This window comes from Terrapene carolina, unplaced genomic scaffold (assembly GCF_002925995.2).
Source record: "Terrapene carolina triunguis isolate 2854851 unplaced genomic scaffold, T_m_triunguis-2.0 Scaffold113, whole genome shotgun sequence".
In the NCBI taxonomy this organism is placed as follows: domain Eukaryota; kingdom Metazoa; phylum Chordata; order Testudines; family Emydidae; genus Terrapene; species Terrapene triunguis.
Window position 1 is genome coordinate 16,921,462 of NW_020664464.1, and position 21,006 is coordinate 16,942,467.

Below are 21,006 nucleotides of genomic sequence, written 5' to 3' on the forward strand. Positions count from 1 at the left end.
GCTAAAGGCATCTTTTCTACAGTATAGTAAGTACAGTATAAAGGCATGGTTCTACACCTTTCAGCAAATGCTTGGTAAGCATGAGCAGTTGTGACACTTGTAATGTGAACTGAACACTTCTACTATGAGTTTTTATAAGCAATCTTGCCTAATGCATCATCTTGAAAGAAATGCTTGTGCCTTTACTCATTCATTTTTCTAAAAATCCACATAAGCGTTTCAGAAAAAGGACACTGACTTTTTTTTTGCCAAATGCACAGACATGAAACTTTAGTTGCTTTTATTACAATTGGTCACTATTTTACAAGAATTAGGTAAATTTAATATAAAAATACAGCTTTAAAATGAGTATAGAGAAGTGAAAAATCGGAATGCACAAAGTTGAAAAGCTGTGGGGTGACGGTTTGAGATTAGGTCTTGGCTACTGATCGGTTTGACATGTAAAACAAAACCATGATTTTTGCAAGTTTCTAACATTCTGGACAGAATCACTCTGAAAATGGAGACAGCCAGTAGTTGTGCTTATCAATAAAGATCCAACTTCATCTGTGTGGGGCAGCTTCCTCCTGGTTCACTTCTGGTAATTTGGTTTGGAGGAAAGCATGCACCACTGGCCAGATCTTATTGGTTTCTGTTCCAGAGAAAGATTCCAGTACACCTTTATTCCTAAAGGAGAGACAAAAACAAGTGTAGACAAATCAGTTTTGTCCATTCTATCAGCATCTCCACTTCAGAGTTGAAAGGTTGTCCTGGTGGAGGAATATTGGCAACATTGTTGACATGTAAGAGTTCAGCCCCAAGAGCAACCTTCTGTTTTCTGAAAGAAGAAACTAGCTATGTCAAAAGTTTCATGCTTTGTTTTTGGAGTGGTATACATGAAAGGGAGACATGAAGTTAGTGACCATATCAGATCTGGTCTATTCCAAAGGACAAAAAGCACTCTGAGGTAGTCACTACTGAACTATGAAGAAAATGGAAACAAAGAATGAAGGTTTCAGAGTAGCAGCCGTGTTAGTCTGTATCAGCAAAAAGAACAGGAGTACTTGTGGCACCTTAGAGACTAACAAATTTATTTGAGCATAAGCTTTTGTGGGCTAATGAAGAATGAAGGGTCAGTCCTAAGGTAAGCAAGTACTACATAATCATTGCTCAACATAAAATGACATTGCCTCTAAAAGCCTTGATTTAGGGCTATCAAATACTAATACAATCTATTTTATTGTTATATATAGCCAAGTGGGCAAAAACACTAAATTTTAAAGGTTATTCCATGTAAACAGAGTAAAGATGTAACTAGAATTTGCCTTGGGAATGACTGTTTAGTTGCTACATAGATGTTCTGTCAATGGCATTTTTACATAGAGTACACTGTCATCATACTATGATTTGATAAAATAGGCCCCGATCCTAAAATACACATGTGCCCTCAAGGAAGTCCACTGAAGTCAGTAAAACCATTGCTGACCAAAAGTACCCTCTCTTCAACCTCTTCTCTCCAGAGAAAGCATTTTTTTTTTTTTTTTTTTTAAATGGAGATGTCCTATCTCCTAGAACTAGAAGGGACCTTGAAAGGTCATAGAGTCCAGCCCCCTGCCTTCCCTAGCAGGACCAAGTACTGATTTTGCCCCAGATCCCTAAGTGGCCCCCTCAAGGATTGAATTCACAACCCTGGGTTTAGCAGGCCAATGCTCAAACCACTGAGCTATCCCTCCCTCCCTCCCTGTCCAAGACATGCAGGGAAATTACTAGAAGGCGTTGGACTATTTCTGAGTGACAAACGGTCAATTTAGTATTTGGATAAATGTCTATAAACATCTACATCCATTATTACCCCAATGGTATTCATAAAATATCTGCACATTAACTAGAGCACCTTTGCTTAAAGAGACAGATTTAGGAAAACCCATCAACTATTCCAAGGCTTGACTACTTTTCTCTCCCCATTTCCCCCCTGCAATGCAGCATACCATATTCATACACACTCTTGTTTTTAAAATATGACTCAAATTTTTTATTAATTCACAAATTTTTCTACCCACTCTCATGTCACTTACTGATTTTTAGCCCTTTATCTCCTAGCAACTTTTAATACCCTAAGTCCTTGGCCAGCCAGTGAGGTAAAAAAAAAAATTGGCAGACATTTGATACAATGAAAGTTCCGGGAAGGAAATACCTACTGAAAACAGAGCTCCACAGTTGTGGAACTTGCCCTTGCTTTTGAAGTGTTGATCATTTTGATTTTACTGCAGTCATAGGAAGCTTTACAGTAACAAGGTGCTATACATGACTGTACCTTTTAGTTCCTGAAGTACTATTGGAAAAGAGGTTTTAATCAAGTAAATAGCAGGGGGGAATCTACCCGTAATATATGTCATTATACATTTACTGTTATTGTGTAACAAGTTGAGACGGAAAGTGACTTAAATTTTAAGTAATTATTCACCAATATGGTATTTGTGCATTTTTAAGAGAAAAACAGGTTGTTCCTGTTCATCCTAATGTGGAGAGAAGTATTTTTGTTTATTTACTACTTACCGGTAATAGTCCAGAACAGGCTTTGTCTGTGCCTCATAAGCCTTCAGTCTCTTGGTAACAGTCTCTGGCTTATCATCATCACGCTGAACAAGTGGCTCTCTGGTAATATCATCAAGGCCCTAATTGTGGTTAAGAGCAAAATGGCTTTATATTTCTGTTTAAGTGGACTTTGTGTTAGTCTGTTAGTATCAATTTCTAGTTAGTCAAAGAAAAAACAGCTCTCAGCTAAACTAGAGAACAAGCTACCATCCATATCTTATCTGGTAAGATGTTTACTTTCAGCAGTTTCCAAAACATACTTCCTCAAACACCAGATGCATGGAGTAGCTGTGGTTTTCAGATTGTAGTAGAGGAGCACAAGTCAGTGAAGTCACATGTACTACACACAGGAACCTATGCATAGTGACCCTTGATGTATGGTGGAGCAGAATGGATGTCTAGAATCGTTTCAGTAACGTCATGGACAACTGGCAGAATTAAAAGGCAGATATGATTTATGGTCTCTGAGAACAGATTGTAAAAGGTGAAGAGCAGCATGGCCATATGGTTGGAAGTTAGAATATGGAAGAGATGTTACAATGACTAGTGTACAGCAGACAGCATATAAACCAACAGAGCAGAACAGTTGCAGGAATGACCAAACAGAACATGGGCCTAAACAGCAGGTATTAACTTGAACCTCACCTTGCACTTTCAATTTCTTTTGGAGGCACTTTACATCTTTTAATAGTGAGGTTGAGTGATTTAAAACAGCAGTAGCTTGAGAAGACTTTAGTGCTAACAAGTAGAAGTCATTAGAACTTAATCCTACATGATACGGGGCCAAGTTTTGCCCTCACTTACACACATGCAACACTCGAAGTCATTTTTGTGTATACCAGAGGACAGAATTTGGCCCACAGTATGAGGGACATTGAAACCTAAGCGTTCTCTTAACAGTTTTGACTAACCATTTATTAAGCTGATTTGACCTGTGAGTTATACTAGCAAGTAGTTTTGGAATTGTTTTAAAAATACTTTAACAAATTGCACCGGTATCATCCTATGATAAGCATATCAAAAGTCAGTAATGAAAAAACATCATGCTCTTATAATGACTCTGTTGCATTTCAACCATTCAAGAATCCACTTCTTGATTTCACTCGTGTTCCAAACTATTTCAATGCACTACAATATGCATATTATAATTCCAGAACCGCTGCTTGAAGTAGGGAAAGAATGGGTTCCAGGTGCATTAGATAAATACAATCACAACTCACACTTAGCTTTACATCTTACAACTTAACACTTACAACATCTTTGGGAGGATTGAATTCAAGATTGTAGACTCTGCCACTACCAGGATGGATCCAGCGTGCAGTGAGCCGTTGTTTAATGGTCTCAAATGGCACATCCAAGTTAATCACAGTATCTATCTGACATGTTTCATCCAGAGCTTCTGCCTGTGGAACTGTTCTGGGAAAACCTTTAAGGAAAAATAAACTAGTAGGAGAGCAAAGGCAGAGTTACATTATTTAACACATAGTAAATGGCCTAGATCCAACTTAAAAGAAACTGCTAGTCAGATAGCACAACAATCTCTACTCTGGAGTATCACTTAACTTGGGGTTACCTCACCCCCTTTGGTTTTTCTGGATATTGTCCCAGTGTGTGACCACTCCCATTTGCTAGTCCTCTCCTACCCTCTTTCCGCATTTCACTTGCCAGCTACCTCCAAGACACAGTAAAAATCCACAGCTGCTTTTATTTCCTGTTTCCTCCCATTCATCTTTGTTCCATCACTGGCCACTTTGACTGGACATCAGATTTTGAAAAGTTCTCCACAAAATCCATTCTGAGCAGCCTGGGTGATCTCAACATTCATTACAAAACATTTATTTCCAAAGTAGTGCAAAAGTCAGGACGAAGTAGGGAAGTAACGGGTAGTAGCCATAAAGGGTCAAATTCATCCTGTGTGTCACCACTGAAGTTTTCTGGAGATGTTACAGGAATTATTTTGCCTAAAAGGAAACTGACAACAGGCCCTGCCCTAAACTATCTAGTGTCCAAAGTTCTACTAAAGAACAAGGTCAGTAAAAATTTTACTTAGATGGTATAGGAGTCTGTGGCATCATTAACAACAGAAACTAGAAATATACTGATTTTTTTTGCTCTTTCAACCATACTTTTGGATCAAGGCAGTAGTTAATTTTAATCAAATTATTTCAGATTAACAACAGATCTGAGCAATGGAGTGTCTTTAAGGCTAGGTCTACACTACGGGGGGAGGGGGGGTCGACCTAAGATACGCAACTTCAGCTACGTGAATAGCGTAGCTGAAGTTGCGTATTTTAGGTCGACTTACCTGGCTGTGAGGACGGCGGCGAGTCGACCGCTGCCGCGCCGCCGTCGACTCCGCTTCTGCCTCTTGCCGCGGTGGATTTCCGGAGTCGACGGCAGAGCCATCGGGGATCGATTTTATCGCGTCTTCACTAGACCCAATAAGTCGATCCCCAATAGATAGATTGCTACCCGCCGATCCGGCGGGTAGTGAAGACGTGCCCTAAGATAACATCTTCGTTACTGAATAAACCTAATCTACCTTGAGAGAAAGAGAACCAATGTCTCTGCACAAAGAGTTTAAGCACCTATTGCTAAAGCCTTGTTTACGTGGGGCAATTGACCAGCAATAGCTACAGCAGAAGCAACTATTCCACTATTGCTATTATTCTAGAATAAGAGTTACTTTTCTGGAATAGTGTCCATAGGGTGAGTTATTTCAGAATATCTAATTCCGTTTTAGCTATGGCAGTAAATTTCCCCATGTAGACAAGCTCTAGTAGGTTTAAACTGAAGAAAGCCCTTTTTGCATACTATTAGGAAATGGCAATTACTGCCCTATCACCAGAGTAAGGACAAATAAGGCAAATGAGCCTTACAACAAAGCACATATTGAAAAATCTGAATACCTTACAGCTAGTATTTCAGCTTAATGACATGCCCACAAAGTGAGGAGCTGATTCACTTATGCCAAGTACTTCATTTTGTGTGTATATGTTACAGTCCTTCAGATCCCACTTGTGTTACAACAGATGATCCTCTCATTCCATTTCCGAGATGACCTGTAGATGAGGGTGTGTGTCTAAAAATTAGATGTGTGAGAGTTGGGAGTTGCAGCTCTATTGCTGACTCACTTTGTGACTTTGTCACTGAGCCATTCTGTGCCTCTGTTTACTCAACTGGAAAACAGGTTTTACACTTCACAGGGCTGTTATGAGAGCTGAAGTGCTTCAAGAGACACTTGGATGAAAGGTGCAGTAAGTACCATTTCAGTGAAATCATATTTGACGTACTGCTACATCAAAAAAGGTATGTATACAAACCCAAAAAAGTATATGCAGAGGTACAATGAACCATGGATATAGTTTGAGTGCCGAGGAAAAGCATTTACAGCTCTGCAAAAAGAAACCTTACTCTAAAAAGGTCACTTCAGTGCCTATAAGTCTCTCCATCTGTAGTGGTTCAATAAAAGCCAATAAATGGTTTTCAGCCTGTGGAAACTCATACTTTGCCATATCAGCATTACAGCAGCTCAGTAAGCAACTCAGTTTAGTCTGCCCTGGAGCTATCCATGATCAACTGCAGTTACAGAACTAAGGATTTTCAGATGAACATGTTTAGTAGACCAATATTATTTATATAGCCTATAAACTCCACTAACAATGATTTTGGCCTAAGGTCCCTGTCCCAAAGAGTTTGCAATCTAAACCGAGAGAGGACATGGGGACAGCATGTATCACCTGTGGAGCCTTGCTTCATTCTGTCCAATGAGGGCCAAAAATGCTGTCAGCTATATGGCTGCACATTCAGATTCACACTGTTGCAATTTACACCAAATCGGCTAAAAGTAAGGCACAGATCTGCAGTCTTATTGAGTAGGTATTCCTGCCCCCATTCACTCACAGGATTAAACCTATGTATTCCAACAAGATAGAGATCCTGCTGGGGAAAAAGACAAGCCAGTATGTGAACATGTAATTACAGACTGCATACATACAAGAGGGCACAGCTGAATGTGTGAGTGTAATCTTAGTTTTGGTATTTTGTGGCTTGACTGTTTCAATTTGTAACTTTACCAAAAAATGGTTATACCCTGAAAGGATAAGGATTAAAAAAGAAAAACTTCTAGAAGAAAAATTCTGCTATTTGTATTATACCATACGACCTAGGAGCCCCAGTCATGGAGGAGATCCCCATTGTGATAGGCCCTGTATGAACTAATACCATTTTGATCTTTTGCCTTCCATCCAAGAATCACAAAACCCTTTATTAACATTAATTAAGCTTCACACTATCCCTGTAAAGTAGAATACATACTATTATCCACATTTTATGTATGGGGAAACTGAGCCAGAGAGGCTGTGATTTGCCCAAGGTCACATAGGTTAATGGAAGAGTCAGAAGCAGAACTCTGATTTTCTGACTCTCAAGACCCTGGCATAATTACCAAGTGTCCACTAATTGTCATAGAAGTAGATTGGAAAGATTTTGTCCCTTTCACATTTCCTGTCTTTCCCACACACAAATGATTTCCCCTTGTATCTTAACTTACCATCCAGCAGCCAGTGGTACCGGTGTAGATTTTTCAGCTCATTCAGCATCAGCCGTGTCATGATGTCATCTGGAATAAGCTGCCCTTGATCAATGTAGGTCTTGGCAATGACACCGACCTCTATGGAAGCAAAACAAACACATACCAATGTAGCAATACCCCTCGGCAGCCCAGAAATCTACAAATAACTTTAGTCAGAAGCCTGAGGGTGGAAGGGTTGTGAATTATCAGTGACTGACACGTGGTATCTTTTAAAATCTAAAAAAATATTTTCCCCTCATTTTCACTGCAACTTAAAGCAGATGCCAGTGGAGCTATTCACACTGAGTAAAGTTACTCATGTGTGTGTTTGCAGGATCAGGTCCTAAGCCTGAAAACAGGAGAGTCACTAGTGGAGCCTCTTTAAAAAAGTAGAACAAACCAGGAAAACAAATGCACTGGGTCCAGTAAGAATGAAAGGGCCTAACTCTGCCTCATATTTCCTGCTCAAAAAGTTGAGGTCCTATTGACTATTTTTCTGCATGTAGTTTAGCACATTAAGTTCTACTGTCTGGTGAATGTTAATGTCTTTTTCAGATGGATGATGTTTTCACTAAAAGACAATATCTAAGTTCCAACTAGATGCCTCCTTGAGTATTTAAGAAAGCAACATGTGTCAACATTCTCTAGCTATAGTGTTTATTTCTTTCACTTTATCCAGATTTACAAGGGAGTGTTTATAAGTGATATATGCTTTCATAAATTGTTTGTGGACTTTATTGTATTCACATGGTATTGACTAACATTTAGTACCAGCACTCCCCCACTGGTTTGGTTAGATGGCAACCATTTATTATGGTTGGTTTCCTCAAAAAACAAGAAGTACACAAAACATGCCCTCACAAATTGCTATGTTAATATGCTATAGCTTAAGCAGAAGTTAGTGGTCTGATGCAGAAGTTATTTGGGGAGGTCCTTTGGCTGGTGTTATCCAGGTCAACTAGATCATTGGTTCCCAACCAGAAGTATGTGTACTCCTGGGGGTACATCAGCTTATCTAGATATTTGCCTAGTTTTACAACAGACTACATAAAAAGCACTTGCAAAGTCAGTACAAACTAAAATTTCATACCGACAATGGCTTTTTTATACTGCTCTATATACTATATGCTGAAATGTAAGTACATTTAAATTCCATGGTAAAAATGAGAAAGTGAACAATTTTTCAGTAATAATGTGCTGTGACACTTTTATATTTTTAAGTGAAGTGAAACTTGGGGGTACGCAAGACAAATCAGCCTCCTGAAAGGGGTACATTAGTCTGGAAAGGTTGAGAGCCACTGAACTAGACGATCATAATAGTCCCTTCTGTCCTTTAACTATGAAATTAGGACCGAGTCCTCACACTGTAGAATATGATTGATTTTATACATGGGGGATTTGCAGAACTGGATCATTACTGTTCATTCAGATACTTACTTTCTTCTTGAGCTAGCTACAGGACCCCAAACAGGAGAATTGTATGGGAATGGGAAGACGCCGAAAAACTGCAAGTGCCAAAACCTTACAATTTTTAAGGTCTTGGCTGCAGTTCTTCTAATTACAGTTTTCTGCATGCTTAAAGAACTACGAGAAGGCACTCAAGTACTATGGTGACAAGGGCAGTAAGCAAACCTGAAGAGAAAAAGAAGCTTTCCATTTACAGAGTATTACTAGCTCCTTCCTTAGCAAGTCTCACATGCCTCGCAACTGATGCACTCAAGCACTGGAAAAAGTGGCCTTCAGGTTTTGTTTGTTTTTAAAGCAGCAATAGAAGGGCAGGAACATCTTCCTTAATTAAGGCAAAGTGTTCATATTCACAACTGGGCTTTGAAATTACACTTTCCCTTAGAGATGGACATCAGCCACACCACTCAGGTCCAGATTTCAAATATCCCAAGTCTAGGAACGGTCAAATTCAAAGTCATGGCAGTTTTAAAATCAAAACAACTTGAATCCAGACACTTCTATTTCTTTGTACCCATGCTACCCCTTTCCTAGTCCCAGGATGTGCTCTTGGCCCACCCTTCTCCAACAGGCATGGCTTTCGTTACTCTGCCTACATTGCGAAAAGATTTCCCTCACCATGATCAGCACTACACAGAAGGAAGAAGACATGGAAACCTGGCCCTCATGAGTTTAGTCCTGGTGAGCTAGATACAGTTACATGGGGTGGGAGAACCTCTTCTTCATAAAAATGGAAGGTGAGCCTCTCCCCACCACAGAATGGAGCTCCTAGGACCCCATATATTCCCCTCTGCTGGGGCCCTGAGGTTTTGGTGACAGGGGAACACAAAGCAGGGGATTACACTACTCTGCAGTCCCACCAGTTCCCACACAACAGCATGTGGGGCAATTTAGGTTTTAGTTGTATAAACGCACTCTACTTGATCTCCACTGTAGTTGCCCCAGAGCAGCCATAGGGCAGGAACTCAATCAATGGCACTACAGTTCCTCAGGAAAAGAACTCTCATGCATTGAAATTCCAAGTCTTTATCAAACAGTATTTGCTCCAGCCACCCAAAAGCAAACCCCAGAGTAGCCAGGATCTAAAAACCTCTCATGTAGGCACAAAGTGATCACTTTACTAATGGGGCCAGAGATGAAGGAGGGGTTCAGGAGCAGAGGCTCTACGACTGAAAGCATTAATCTGCCAACTACTATACCAATCAGGCTAGGACTATATTTTTATACTGTCCACATCATCCAATATACACACATTTTGCAGAGATTATAAATCTTTGCAGAGCCTATAAACAGTAGCCGTTTACATCATCCTATAGACACACATTTTGCAGAGACTATAAACCTTTGACTCAAATACCTAGTATCCTGTAAAGTTTCTCATTCAAGGGGTGTTATACTAGGGAAATGTAGCTGAGTTAAAGCTGGTCCTGAGTGTCTTATCCTGGGGGAGACTGTGTTACACATTTCAGAAATCCAAATATTCAGTCTTCTCTATTCCTCTCATTTTATGCGAGTTCAAGTAATTTAGTCAAGCAGGGTCTACCACCACAACAATATCATGAAACCAGCTCTCCGTGCTAACATTGTGCTCTCATCATGCATATGCCTAGCTTCACCCGCTTTATTAGCATTACTGAGAACTTCCCACCATTGTTACCATTTCCATTTACCCCAACTGGCACGGATCCTGTACCCACCTAGTTCTGGGTGTGGTTAGGGGAAAAGGGCAGAGACAACATATATTCCCCTACTGCAACTGCCAAGCAAGTAGCTGCTTCAAGACAGATTAAAGGTGTATTTTAAAATTCACTTTTAAAGCATGTCAATTCTCCACCTGCTGCCATACTACTTTTATCTCGGGTGCTCTAGCAGTAAGGAGTGTGGGGAATTCCCATTACTGACATTGCAGGCACACACTACAGACCCATGCTACTAGCACGGAGGGCTGGATTCATCACTCTAATGCAAGTTTAGCTATTTTCACTTAGCAATGAAACAAAAAGCAATTGGGATTGGGTTTTCATTTTTTTTTCTTTGGGGGTAAAGGGAGTAGGAAGGGAAATGTCTGTACTGTGAGCAAAGCCATGCTAGTTTAAACCCTGCTGTAATACTGCAGCGGTGTCAGGAACACCAGGGTTGTCCTCGCGTTTCAAATTTTGGAGTGTTTTGCAAACTGGAAAGAGGATCTCAATATGAGAGGGTGGGGGAAGGAACTGGCTCTATTCTTTTATATACCTTACTTTTTTGCTGCAGCAGAGAACCATTGGCCTCGTCTACACATGCAAATTGTACCTCTTATACTGGTACAACTAAAGTGGTACACCCCTTAAGTGCAGACAGGGAAGGGGAATAAACTTATTACTCTTGGGGAGATTCTGCACCAAAAAAATTCAGAATTCTGCATATTTTATTTGTCAAAATAATGCAATATAATCACATCAGTTTCAATTGTTTTGGTAATTTATTTAAACTACAATACAGAAAAAAGAAGTCACAATAACTATTCAACATTTCCTAAACACATGAAAGTTAAGTTACAAACACTTGGTAACTAATACCCTGCATTCCAGTTATAATCCTGGATTTTCATTTAAATTACATTACAGAACTCCAAACAGGGGAGGGGAAAAAAGTAAAATGTCATTTTAAATTGCTCAGACCTTCACATATGAAAGTCACACAGTTTTGCTAATCATTGTCCTGGACCTGGCTGGGTACTTTGGGAAGTGCTTGGTTCTGATTGTCCTGATATTTTATTGACTGCTTGGTCAAAGTTTTATTTGCCCTCAAAGTCTTCCCCCCCCCCCCTAAATTGGTAAGTAAAATAAATCCTGAGCTACTCTAGCACAGGAAAAAAGTGAGAAAGCACACAGATCTTCCTATCTGAGGATTCCCTTACTGTCATTTATAATAAGGCTCCTTTACATAACTCTGGCAATGTAGGGGCCTTAAAACTTTCACAGTTTTTATGCTCCTGGGAGAATTGACTGAGAATGGGAACAGTTAACTAACAATAGGAACATTAACAATGTTACTATGTAGGCAGGCTGCTACATTTTTGCTTCAGAGAATGAAATCAATTAACTCAGGCAGGCTGCTACATTTCTGGCTCTAGTCTGTCTCGTGCATAATAAAAAGCCCTACCCTTCCACGTCAGTGAGCTGCAGTAGTCCCGTCCCCCCCAGCCCTGCCTCCCTCACGCCCACGGTGATCAATCACCCAGGCATGCATACCCAGACCCCCTCCCCCGTCTCTGAGGCTGCTCCAGGCACGCTGGAACAGAAGCGCTGCCTGGTCTGCCAGGGAAGAGGTGCGTGTCCCCTGGCAGATTTTTTTTTGTGTTTTTCTGCACGGGGGGCACAGAAAAATGCGGGCCATATGAATTCTGTCAGGAGTAACTCTTTATGCCAGTATAACTACATCCACCTTAAGGTCATGCTAACTGAAATAGTTATACTAGTACAAAACCTGCATGTATACGAGGCCATATGTTTTTACAGAGATCTGGGCCCTGAAAATAATGTAGGACTTGATCTGGTGAACTGTGGACCTAGAGCCATTATAATTCTCAGTTCCTGCCAAAGCATAAAATGGATGTCTATTTACAAAACTTCGGCAATAGCTTAGGGTGTCCTTGTGGGAAGTTACTACACAGAGCCAACAAACTTCGACCATGTTCACTAGGCAACAGGTTGCTTAGCAACTGAGAAGGCATCACAAAATCTCCTCTCCAAAGCAGGAAAGCATGATAATAAATGCAGACTGCTAAGGACCCTCAAGAACATGCATTCAATAGGACTCTTCTTTTCAACAACTGAACCCTTGCCAAAGTTTATAACAGGGTGGCAAATGCTGAAAAGGCAAAGTCTAACTCTAGTTAACCTTCTATGGATTAGTAAACAGTTGTAAATCTTTTTGCTTTTCGAAAAAAGACCTGCTATAGAATTGAGAAATGTGGGTTTTTTCCACTATCTTCAAAACTCACAACATTTATTTCTTTGTGGAAAACAAGATTGTTCCCCTCAATTTTCCTATGTAGTAATGTTACAACTTTGAGAGGCATTTACAACTAGCCTCCCATCTATCCCCTTCCTCCCAGTTACCACCAAAATTCTTGAGTGTGCCATCTACACCCACTCTCTCAGCTTCTGTCTTGATCCTCACTCAAGATGGCTTCTGCTCTCCTCAAGGTCACCAATGACCTCCCAGTGAACAAAATCTAAGGGATCCAGAACTTGCTATATAATGCCTTCCAAAAGTCTCTTCTCTATTCTCCTTCTCAATTTCTCCATTGCATTTCTCCAACTCTTTCTTCCTGGTATTTCCATAACTTGGTGTTCCCTGGGTTCTCCTCCTCCCCAGCTGGCTACTCCTTCACTTGTGTTTTTGACAACTCCTGTTTCTGCTCCCAATCCTTCTGTGTTGGTATTGCTTAGGGGTTTAGCCTCATTTCCCCAATCTATGCTCACTCCCTCTCATGTTACCTCCGCTCATGGCTTCAGCTACCATCTTTACATCCCACAAACCTACCTCCCTGGTCCTGATTTCTCCCATTCTGTTTAGTTTTGCATCTCAAACATCTTATCTAGATGTTTAGCAGCCTTCTCAAAACACCTCCCCATTTCTTAAGCACCTAGGAGTGCCATTCCATGACCCCACTGTGGTAGGCGCTGTACAAACACAACTCAAAGAGCTTACAATCTAAGCACAGAACAACAAACAACAGATAACTACAGACAGACTGATGCAGGAATACAAGGAAACAATATTGGTCAGCATGATAGGCAGTGATCGCATGATAGCACAAGAGCAGCCTAACCACTGTCCAGTTGGTTATAGGCATCATAGCAAATGAGAATTTTTAAGAAGAAATTTGAATAAAGAAGTAGCTTTGCAGATGTTTACAGGGACCTACCTAGCGTGAGAAGTAGCACAGGAGAAAGAACAATAGTGCTTGTCTGAAAATTTAACAAGGGAGCAAGAGTGTCTGGAATCATATGCTGATCGGAGGTGGGAGTCGACACCTCAAAGAGAGATAATAGGTGCGGGGGGAGGGGGGGGAATAGGCCATGCAGGGCCTTGAAAGTAAAGACAAGTAGCTTATGTTTGAGGCGACAGAAAAAGGAGAGCCAGTGAAGGGATGCAAAGGGGCCGACATAGTCAAAGCAACAGATAAGGAAAATGATCTTTGCCGCTGAATGTATATGAGCAGGGCAAATTAAAACCAACCAATTGATTTCATATGAGAGAGAGAGAGAATGACTTTTTTTAAAACTATACAATTAATTTTTAATCTATAGAACAAAATCGCTTAAGAATATTTTTAGGTAATTGTGAAAGGTGCTAGATTAACTGCTCTAGTGACTGAAATCTTTTAGTTACCTCAATAGATATAGCATCGGTAGTGCAAGAATACTTCATACTTACGTAACTCATAGCTTCAAAGTGCTGAACATCAATGATTACCCTATACGCTCCCATATAAACTGAAATTGTTCTGCCAAGACTACTGAAGAGAAAGGTGGTTTATATGCAAGTCAAAGAATGCTTAGTGGCCCCTGTCCACACTACAATCACTATCAATGTTAGGAATGTTTAGCTTGTCTTAAAAGACAACCATGTACCAGTCTAAGGCCTTGTCTACACTGCCACTTCGCAGTGCTGAAACTTTCTTGCTCAGGGGTGTGAAAAAACACAACCCTGATTGATGCAAGTTTCAGTGCTGTAAAGTGGCAGTGTCGACAGTGCACCAGCACTGGGAGCCGCGCTGCCAGCGCTGGGAGCTACTCCTCTTGTGGGAGTGGGTTTTTTACAGTGCTCTCTCCCAGCACTGGTGCCTCGACTACACAGCCACGGCAGCGCTTTAACGTTGGTAGTGAAGACATACCATCAGACTCTGATGGGGGTAAGACTATCAGCTGACATCACTATTATTATTAGTCTGTATCCACAAACAGGGTAGCTCCTTTTAAACCCAACTACTTACAAACAATTAAAATGTTAGTGTAGACAATACCCACATTTGAAAATTCTGCCCATTGTTTTTTAAACAGTCACTGCTGACAGTTACAAAAGCTACTTGTAGACAGGGTAATATTAGGGGTTTGGTCTTTTTTGTTTGTTTGTTTTTAAAGACACTTAAGAGTAAGGCAACATTTTGAAAAGCAATTACTGATTCTGAGGCTCCTCATTTTCTGGCAGGCCAACCTGAGACATCTTAAAGAGGCCTGATTTTGAAAGAAAGTAACTTAGCACTTTCTGAAAAGGCAGACCTCTTAATACATCTGAGTTTGGGCATCCAATATTTGAGGCACCTCAAAATCACTAGATACTTCTGAAAATCTTGGCCTATGTCACTAAAAAGTCAAATAATGTTTGGCTAATAAGGGCTGGGGGGGGGGGGAAGCTACAACCCATCCATGCTTACAAATACAACCATGACAGCAGTGAGCACCTTTAAATATTCCCTAACTTAAGGAGTCATCTCAACTCCTTTTGACTTCCATGGGTGTTAGGATTGGGCCCACAGGAAACAATGCAGTATAGATGGAATCTCAGTGCGTGCTTGTGAGACTTTTTATGCCTTTTCCAGGGACAACATCTAAGAGTCTAGGTTTAAGATACCATTTAATGTTAAAACCACTAGAACTAAACACTGAGCAATACGCTGTACTTTTACTGAGCACTCACTTCAAGCATGATTTTGCTGAACACTGCTTTATATCCAAGTGCTTTCAAGACATTAAAATCCTCTTATATAAATATTCCATAGAGATATTCATGAATTAAATGAGTTTCATGCCAGCTGCCAAAGCAAACACATAAACAACCCTCTGCAGATGGATAACATTGTAAGAAAAATAAAGGGGAATGTTTTAACCTATACTGCATGTAGAGTCCAGCCACACTCAATGCTTCATCTATTTTTAACAAAACATTAGAAAGAGGTGAAACACAGATGACCATTTTATAAATGTGCACAATTAATATTAACCCCATTTCTGCTGGTTCCTGATAAAGCTCTCTGCTTTAAAGCTACCAACATTCCATCTGTGGTGTCAGGACTGTACCTTATCCCACCTACCAAATGCAGTAAAATGGTTAAACCACAGTTCATTCAACTGTGGTCCATGGACTATAGGGATGGGGGGAGGGTGTCCTGTGGATAACTAGCTAATTACATGATACTGTCTAGGAAAGGGAATTAAGGAACAGCTAAAAATGCTTCTAATAATACCACCATTACTTTTCCCTGTAAACTGTGACTGTAGTTGCCACAGGAATGTTATGTGATCACGATTAAGAAGGGACATGTTTCACAAGATAATTTCTCTATTAAGATATGGTTCATATGAGAAAAAGTATGACAGCCCTGAATTCAACAAAAGCCTTAAGTCATCGGTATCACTGCCAAGAAGCAGTGTTTCACTATTATGAATTGTGACTGCTTAACCAGTTATTTGGGACACTAAATCTACCCCCTTACCTCCAGATGATTGTGTTTCTATTTAACTATATGTACACATCAGATTTGTTTCTCAGCACCTCAACACTTTTTAAGTATGTTATTTAATTTAAACATGTGACCAAAAAGGCCCCCCTGCATTTCACCAGTTCAGCTCTCCCAATTTGCATCACCTAACCAAACTCCCCTCTTCACCAACCTTTGGAATCTCTGAAAGGAGAAGGAGCTGTCGTCTCCTTCTGGGCTCACTCTCTCTCTCTCCCTCCCAGTTGGTCTTATTATTAATCATACTATGCATTTATGTAGCACCTTTTGACCCAAAATAACCCAATGCACTTTACAAACTATGACCCAAGTCTTCAGAAGTCGCCCTGCTAATTGTGATGTCATTCCAAAGTCAGTAACTTGGGCCCTGGTTTTTAGAGCACCCACAACTTCGACTGAAGTCCATCAGAGATGTGAGCACTCAGTACCTCTGGGGGAAAGATATGCCAGGCATCTCAAATAGTGGAGATTTGTTAACAAGCATGCAACTGTTTCACCACTGAAGTGCAAACAGCTGGCAGCAGGAATGGGTGGACCACTGGCATGCAACCTGAGCAAGGGAGTTATGGCCAAGGACACCCAGGCAAACTCTTCACTGAGTGCAGTGAATTGAATGGCCAAGGACACATTCCCCAAAGCACAGGCTATTTTGATTTACCGATCTCAGAAGGACAAAGGGCCCACACGGTCCCGGAGGGGAATTCAAGTTCAGATCTAGGCAAGGGAGCCGGGGACAGCAGGATCCCCATTACCCAAACACCTGTGACTACAGCCAGTTCATTCAGGAGTAAGAAGCCGGGCTGTCACTACACAGGGCAGCTCCTAGCACTCCCGTTCCTTGGCGACAGGATAAATGCCACAGCCAGGGGCGGGTAGGCTGGGTACACAGGGTCTTACTGGATTTCGGATCCTCCCTGTGCCAGCTCAACCATCCCCCCCCTTCCGGGTCACTTCACCAGCCAGCCTCAGGCTCTGCAGGGCCCGCAGCCTCTGGGAGGAGACACGGCTGCTGCTGCCTGTGCCCCCTACCCGCCCGCCCCTACCTGTCCTTCTCTGCAGGTTGTCCCGGAGCAGGTCCCCGCTGGAGAGGTGCTTCAGGGCGAAGTGCTTGACTATGCGGGAGGACACGGTGCCCTTGCCGGAGCCCGGCGGGCCCATGATCACGGCCCGCAGCAGCTGCCGCACCACCATGCCGAGCCGCCGCGCTAGGACTGGGGGCGGGGAACCCTTCCGCTGGCAGGTGACCAGCGCCCCGGGAGCCTCAGCCCCGGGCTAGTGCCGCGGGTGCGGGCTCAGCGGGCGGCAGCTGCTGCACTCGCGGGACTGCGCTGCACTCGCGGGGCCAGGAAGTGGAAGCGCTGCCTAGAAAGCCCAGCCCAGCCCAGCCCCTCCTCCCCGCCTTCAGCCTTCCCTTCCCCGCTGCAGCAGGCAGCGCCCCGTCTGTCTCTCCCCCACGCAGCCCAGCAGCTCGAGCTCCCTCCGAGCCCAGGCTCCCTACAGCGGCCCCGGCCCCGGCCCCGGCCCGGCCCCGGCCCTTCCCCGCTGGGCTGCACTAGGCCTGGGAGGTGGCTCGGCTGCAGGCGGGGCGGGGAAGCTTGCAGGGGCAACTGGCGCTGGTTATAAAAGGCGCCTCGTGCCCCATCAAACACAGCACTCACTCAGCAGCCGAGGGCAGAGCAGCCACTAGCTTAGCTGCTGGCCCTGGGTCGGGCTCCCTGGGCTGGTTGGGTGACGGGCGGGAAAGAAGAAAAGTCGGAGGGGGAGAGACAGGAAGGGAAGGGGGAAGATACTGACAGGGCAGGAAAGCGGGCAGCTGTAAAGGTGCCCTCCGCTGGTCATGAATCAGTGGCACAGTTCAAAAGGACTTGCCAGGTTCTGAGTGGGAATTAACAGAGGAGATGAAGTTGGGGATTCCTGTTTAATTTCATATCAACCCTATAACACCGCCTCCAGAGTGAAAGTTTTAGCACCGCTCTAGTCATCTCCTTGAAGGCCTTGGCTGGGGCATCATGCTTGGCAAACAAGTCCATATTCCAGCTAAGACAATGTAAAAACGGCTGTACAACAGTTCACAGGCTGCAAGACAGCTCTGTATCCAGCAGTTCCTCGGGGAACTAAATGTAGCAGCTCAAGATGCAAACAATCAAAGATGAAACTTTTCAAGACAATAATTCTGGCACAGAGACAAACAAGATTGAAGAGGTTGCTGTCAGTCCCATATTGGATGCCTATGCCCTGTGGCAAATGGTCTTGGGTTAATATTTTCATGGCTGCTAAGAAAATGCAGAAAAGGGTGGGTGCCAGTACACAGTTTTACACCAGTTCAGATGACAAAGGGCTCAGAGGTAGAGCCACTACACAGAATGGAGGCAGTCATCTAGTCGTGGGCTATAAAATAGGGGTTACAATATACAAAAATCAGCCCCGTAGTAAAAAACATCATTGACTCCTCCACAGGCCAGCTCCTTGTTCTAGTGGGGTTTCATCATAGTCGCAACATAGAAGGATAGAGAGGAGGCAAACTCACATAGGATTTGTTGTAGTGCAGTACATCATTGGTCCATCAAAGTCTAAATTAATTTATCTATGTAATTGTGCAATCCTGTATGTAGAATAAAAGTATTTTTCCTGACACCAGCATGTGCCTGAAGCATGAGATTTGATTACCCTTATCTTAACATGCTAAGTAACCATTAACTAAAGTTTAACTTGGTTATGTGCTGAATGCCCTTCTCACTGTTGCTGGGCCTGCTCTTTACTCATGTGTAAAACTAAAAGCTATAGGACCAGGACTCTTCTTCGAAGCATTCATTACTGTTGTGGCTTTTGCTCTTTACACAACAGCATAATATAAAGAAACCACATGGGCATGAGGAATCCATATAACCATGCTTATTATATAGACACAACATGTAAGGCCAGCTATACTTCTGCTTTGGCTGGGTTCAGAGGTCTTCTAGAACACAGAACACAATGAGAACCACTAAAAAGCTCATAAACTATTTAGAGAAATAGTATATTCTACATTAATATAGCCCCATAGTTAGGTCATTCTTGGAATATGCAGAGGTCACCTTTAAAACCTTTTTGACCAAGTGGTTCCTAGATTTACAACCTTCCATTGGCAGTACATTTACAATTTGCAGTTAAAGGCTCCTATCAAATATTCTATATGAATCCACAAATCTTAATAACTAATGCTTTTACACATCTTTGAAAACAGGGTATAACATAAAATAATATAGAATTTTAATGCAAAATAGAAGTTATAAAGCTGCACTTCAGAGTCTGTGTAAACACACTTGGAGGTAACAAACAAGATTTAATGGCCGAGTTGTTATTTTCATTGACATTGGGGAAGGTAGGGGGGCTGTCACATTGACAGAAAGCAAAGACCTCCTAAGAATTTTCTTAATTAGCTTGAATATTTCAAATAATTAAACAACCAACCAAACATAAGCATGTAAGCTGTCATTCTCCAAGCATCATGTTTCTGAAAATAATTGTATCTCTTAAAAAATCAGTAAAGGTAAATTTGTAATAATCTAGTATTCTAAGAATAAATTATATTAACAATTTTGTAATCTACATTGAGGTCTACTTGCTACGTCCCTTACCCTCTCCTGGGCCCCTGAATGTCAGTCAGAGACAAGGGAATGGAACAACCCTTGGAGCCACTTTCCTCTGTAGATCCAAGCATCCCTGGACTCCTGGTCCCAAGCACCAGTGGGGTGCCAGCCAGGGGAAGAAGGATACATCTTTTTGTTGCATAAATATAGCAATACATTCATATAGCATCTGTTCCTTTCATCACATACACTGGCCAGCAGAGCTGTATTCTGCAGCCTTCTTGCCAGGGACCCTTTCAGGAGCATCTTATCATGATTTCTGACACAAGGATACCCCGGCTGCCAGCAGAGTGAGTCAGTTGTGGGACATGCTAGTGTCCTAAAATAGTAGTCTGGAAAGACAGCAAATTATTTCCCTTCTTTGTTTGGATATGGCTGCACATGGAACTGACAGTAGGGATTTGTATAACAAATGACAGTGAGAAGGCCTTGGAGGGTAACAGACAGCAGTGGGATGAGACAGAAAGGGCCACAAAGAGGCAATGTGTGTATGGGAGGTAGAGAAAGAAAAGAGAGAGAACACAAAGGAATACAGTAGAAATGAGTGAAAGAGGAAAGCCGGGAATATTCTATGCAAATCAAGGTTTATGAGATATAGATTTTCTTAGGATTGTGTAGTTGGAAACATCTGTGACCCAGCTGGAAACATCTGAAGCTCATTTATGCAGTTGTTCCATATGAGCAATTCCTATTGAATTCAATGGGAGTCTGTGCATCTTAACAGAAGGTTAAGTGACTTGATTACAGTCTACAAGTACCTACACAGGGAGCAACTATTTAATAATGGGCCCTTCAGTCTAACTGAGAAAGGTATAACATGATCCAATGGCTGGAAATTGCAGCTAGATAAATTCAGACTGGAAATGAGATGAAAATTTTAACAGCAATTTATTACCAATTGGAACAATTTACCAAGGGTCATGGTGGATTCTCTATCATTGACAGTTTTTAAATGAAGACTGGATGTTTTCTAAAAGATCTGCTCTAGGAATTATTTTGGGGAAATTCTATGGCCTGTGTTCTACAGAAGATCACACTAGATGACACAATGGTCCCTTCTGTCCTTGGAAGCTATCATCTCTTTTCTTATACCAATCATTTTTGTAACCACCAGTAGCTGTATAATTAGTGTCCTAAGGTTCTGCAAAAAAAGTAGTGAATATAGCTCAGCTGAAAAATAGAAAACTGTCAGTGCATCAGACTTCTTTCTTCTCATTAAGTACCATCTAGAATTCAGCATTATATGATTTGGAGTT

The 21,006-nt window shown here is 41.9% G+C and overlaps 1 protein-coding gene across 1 annotated transcript; it reads right to left on the bottom strand.

Moving 5' to 3' along the window:
• Positions 1 to 224: 224 nt before the first annotated feature.
• On the bottom strand, positions 225 to 17,348 carry AK3 (adenylate kinase 3). Its single transcript, XM_024218140.2, has 5 exons — positions 17,165 to 17,348; positions 7,127 to 7,246; positions 3,828 to 4,000; positions 2,536 to 2,654; positions 225 to 666 (listed from the first exon to the last, which is right to left on the bottom strand). The coding sequence occupies exons 1-5, from the start codon at positions 17,310 to 17,312 to the stop codon at positions 543 to 545; spliced, it is 684 nt and encodes a 227-aa protein (XP_024073908.1). The 5' UTR covers positions 17,313 to 17,348; the 3' UTR covers positions 225 to 542.
• Positions 17,349 to 21,006: the final 3,658 nt, after the last annotated feature.

Coding starts and splice junctions, on each gene's coding strand:
- AK3 (XM_024218140.2), bottom strand. CDS start 17,312: ATGGTGGTGCGGCAGCTGCTGCGGGCCGTGATCATGGGCCCGCCGGGC. Junction 7,247..17,164: donor CAACCTGCAGAGAAGGACAG/GTAGGGGCGGGC, acceptor TTGCTTCCATAG/AGGTCGGTGTCATTGCCAAG. Junction 667..2,535: donor CCTGTTCTGGACTATTACCG/GTAAGTAGTAAA, acceptor TCTCTCCTTTAG/GAATAAAGGTGTACTGGAAT.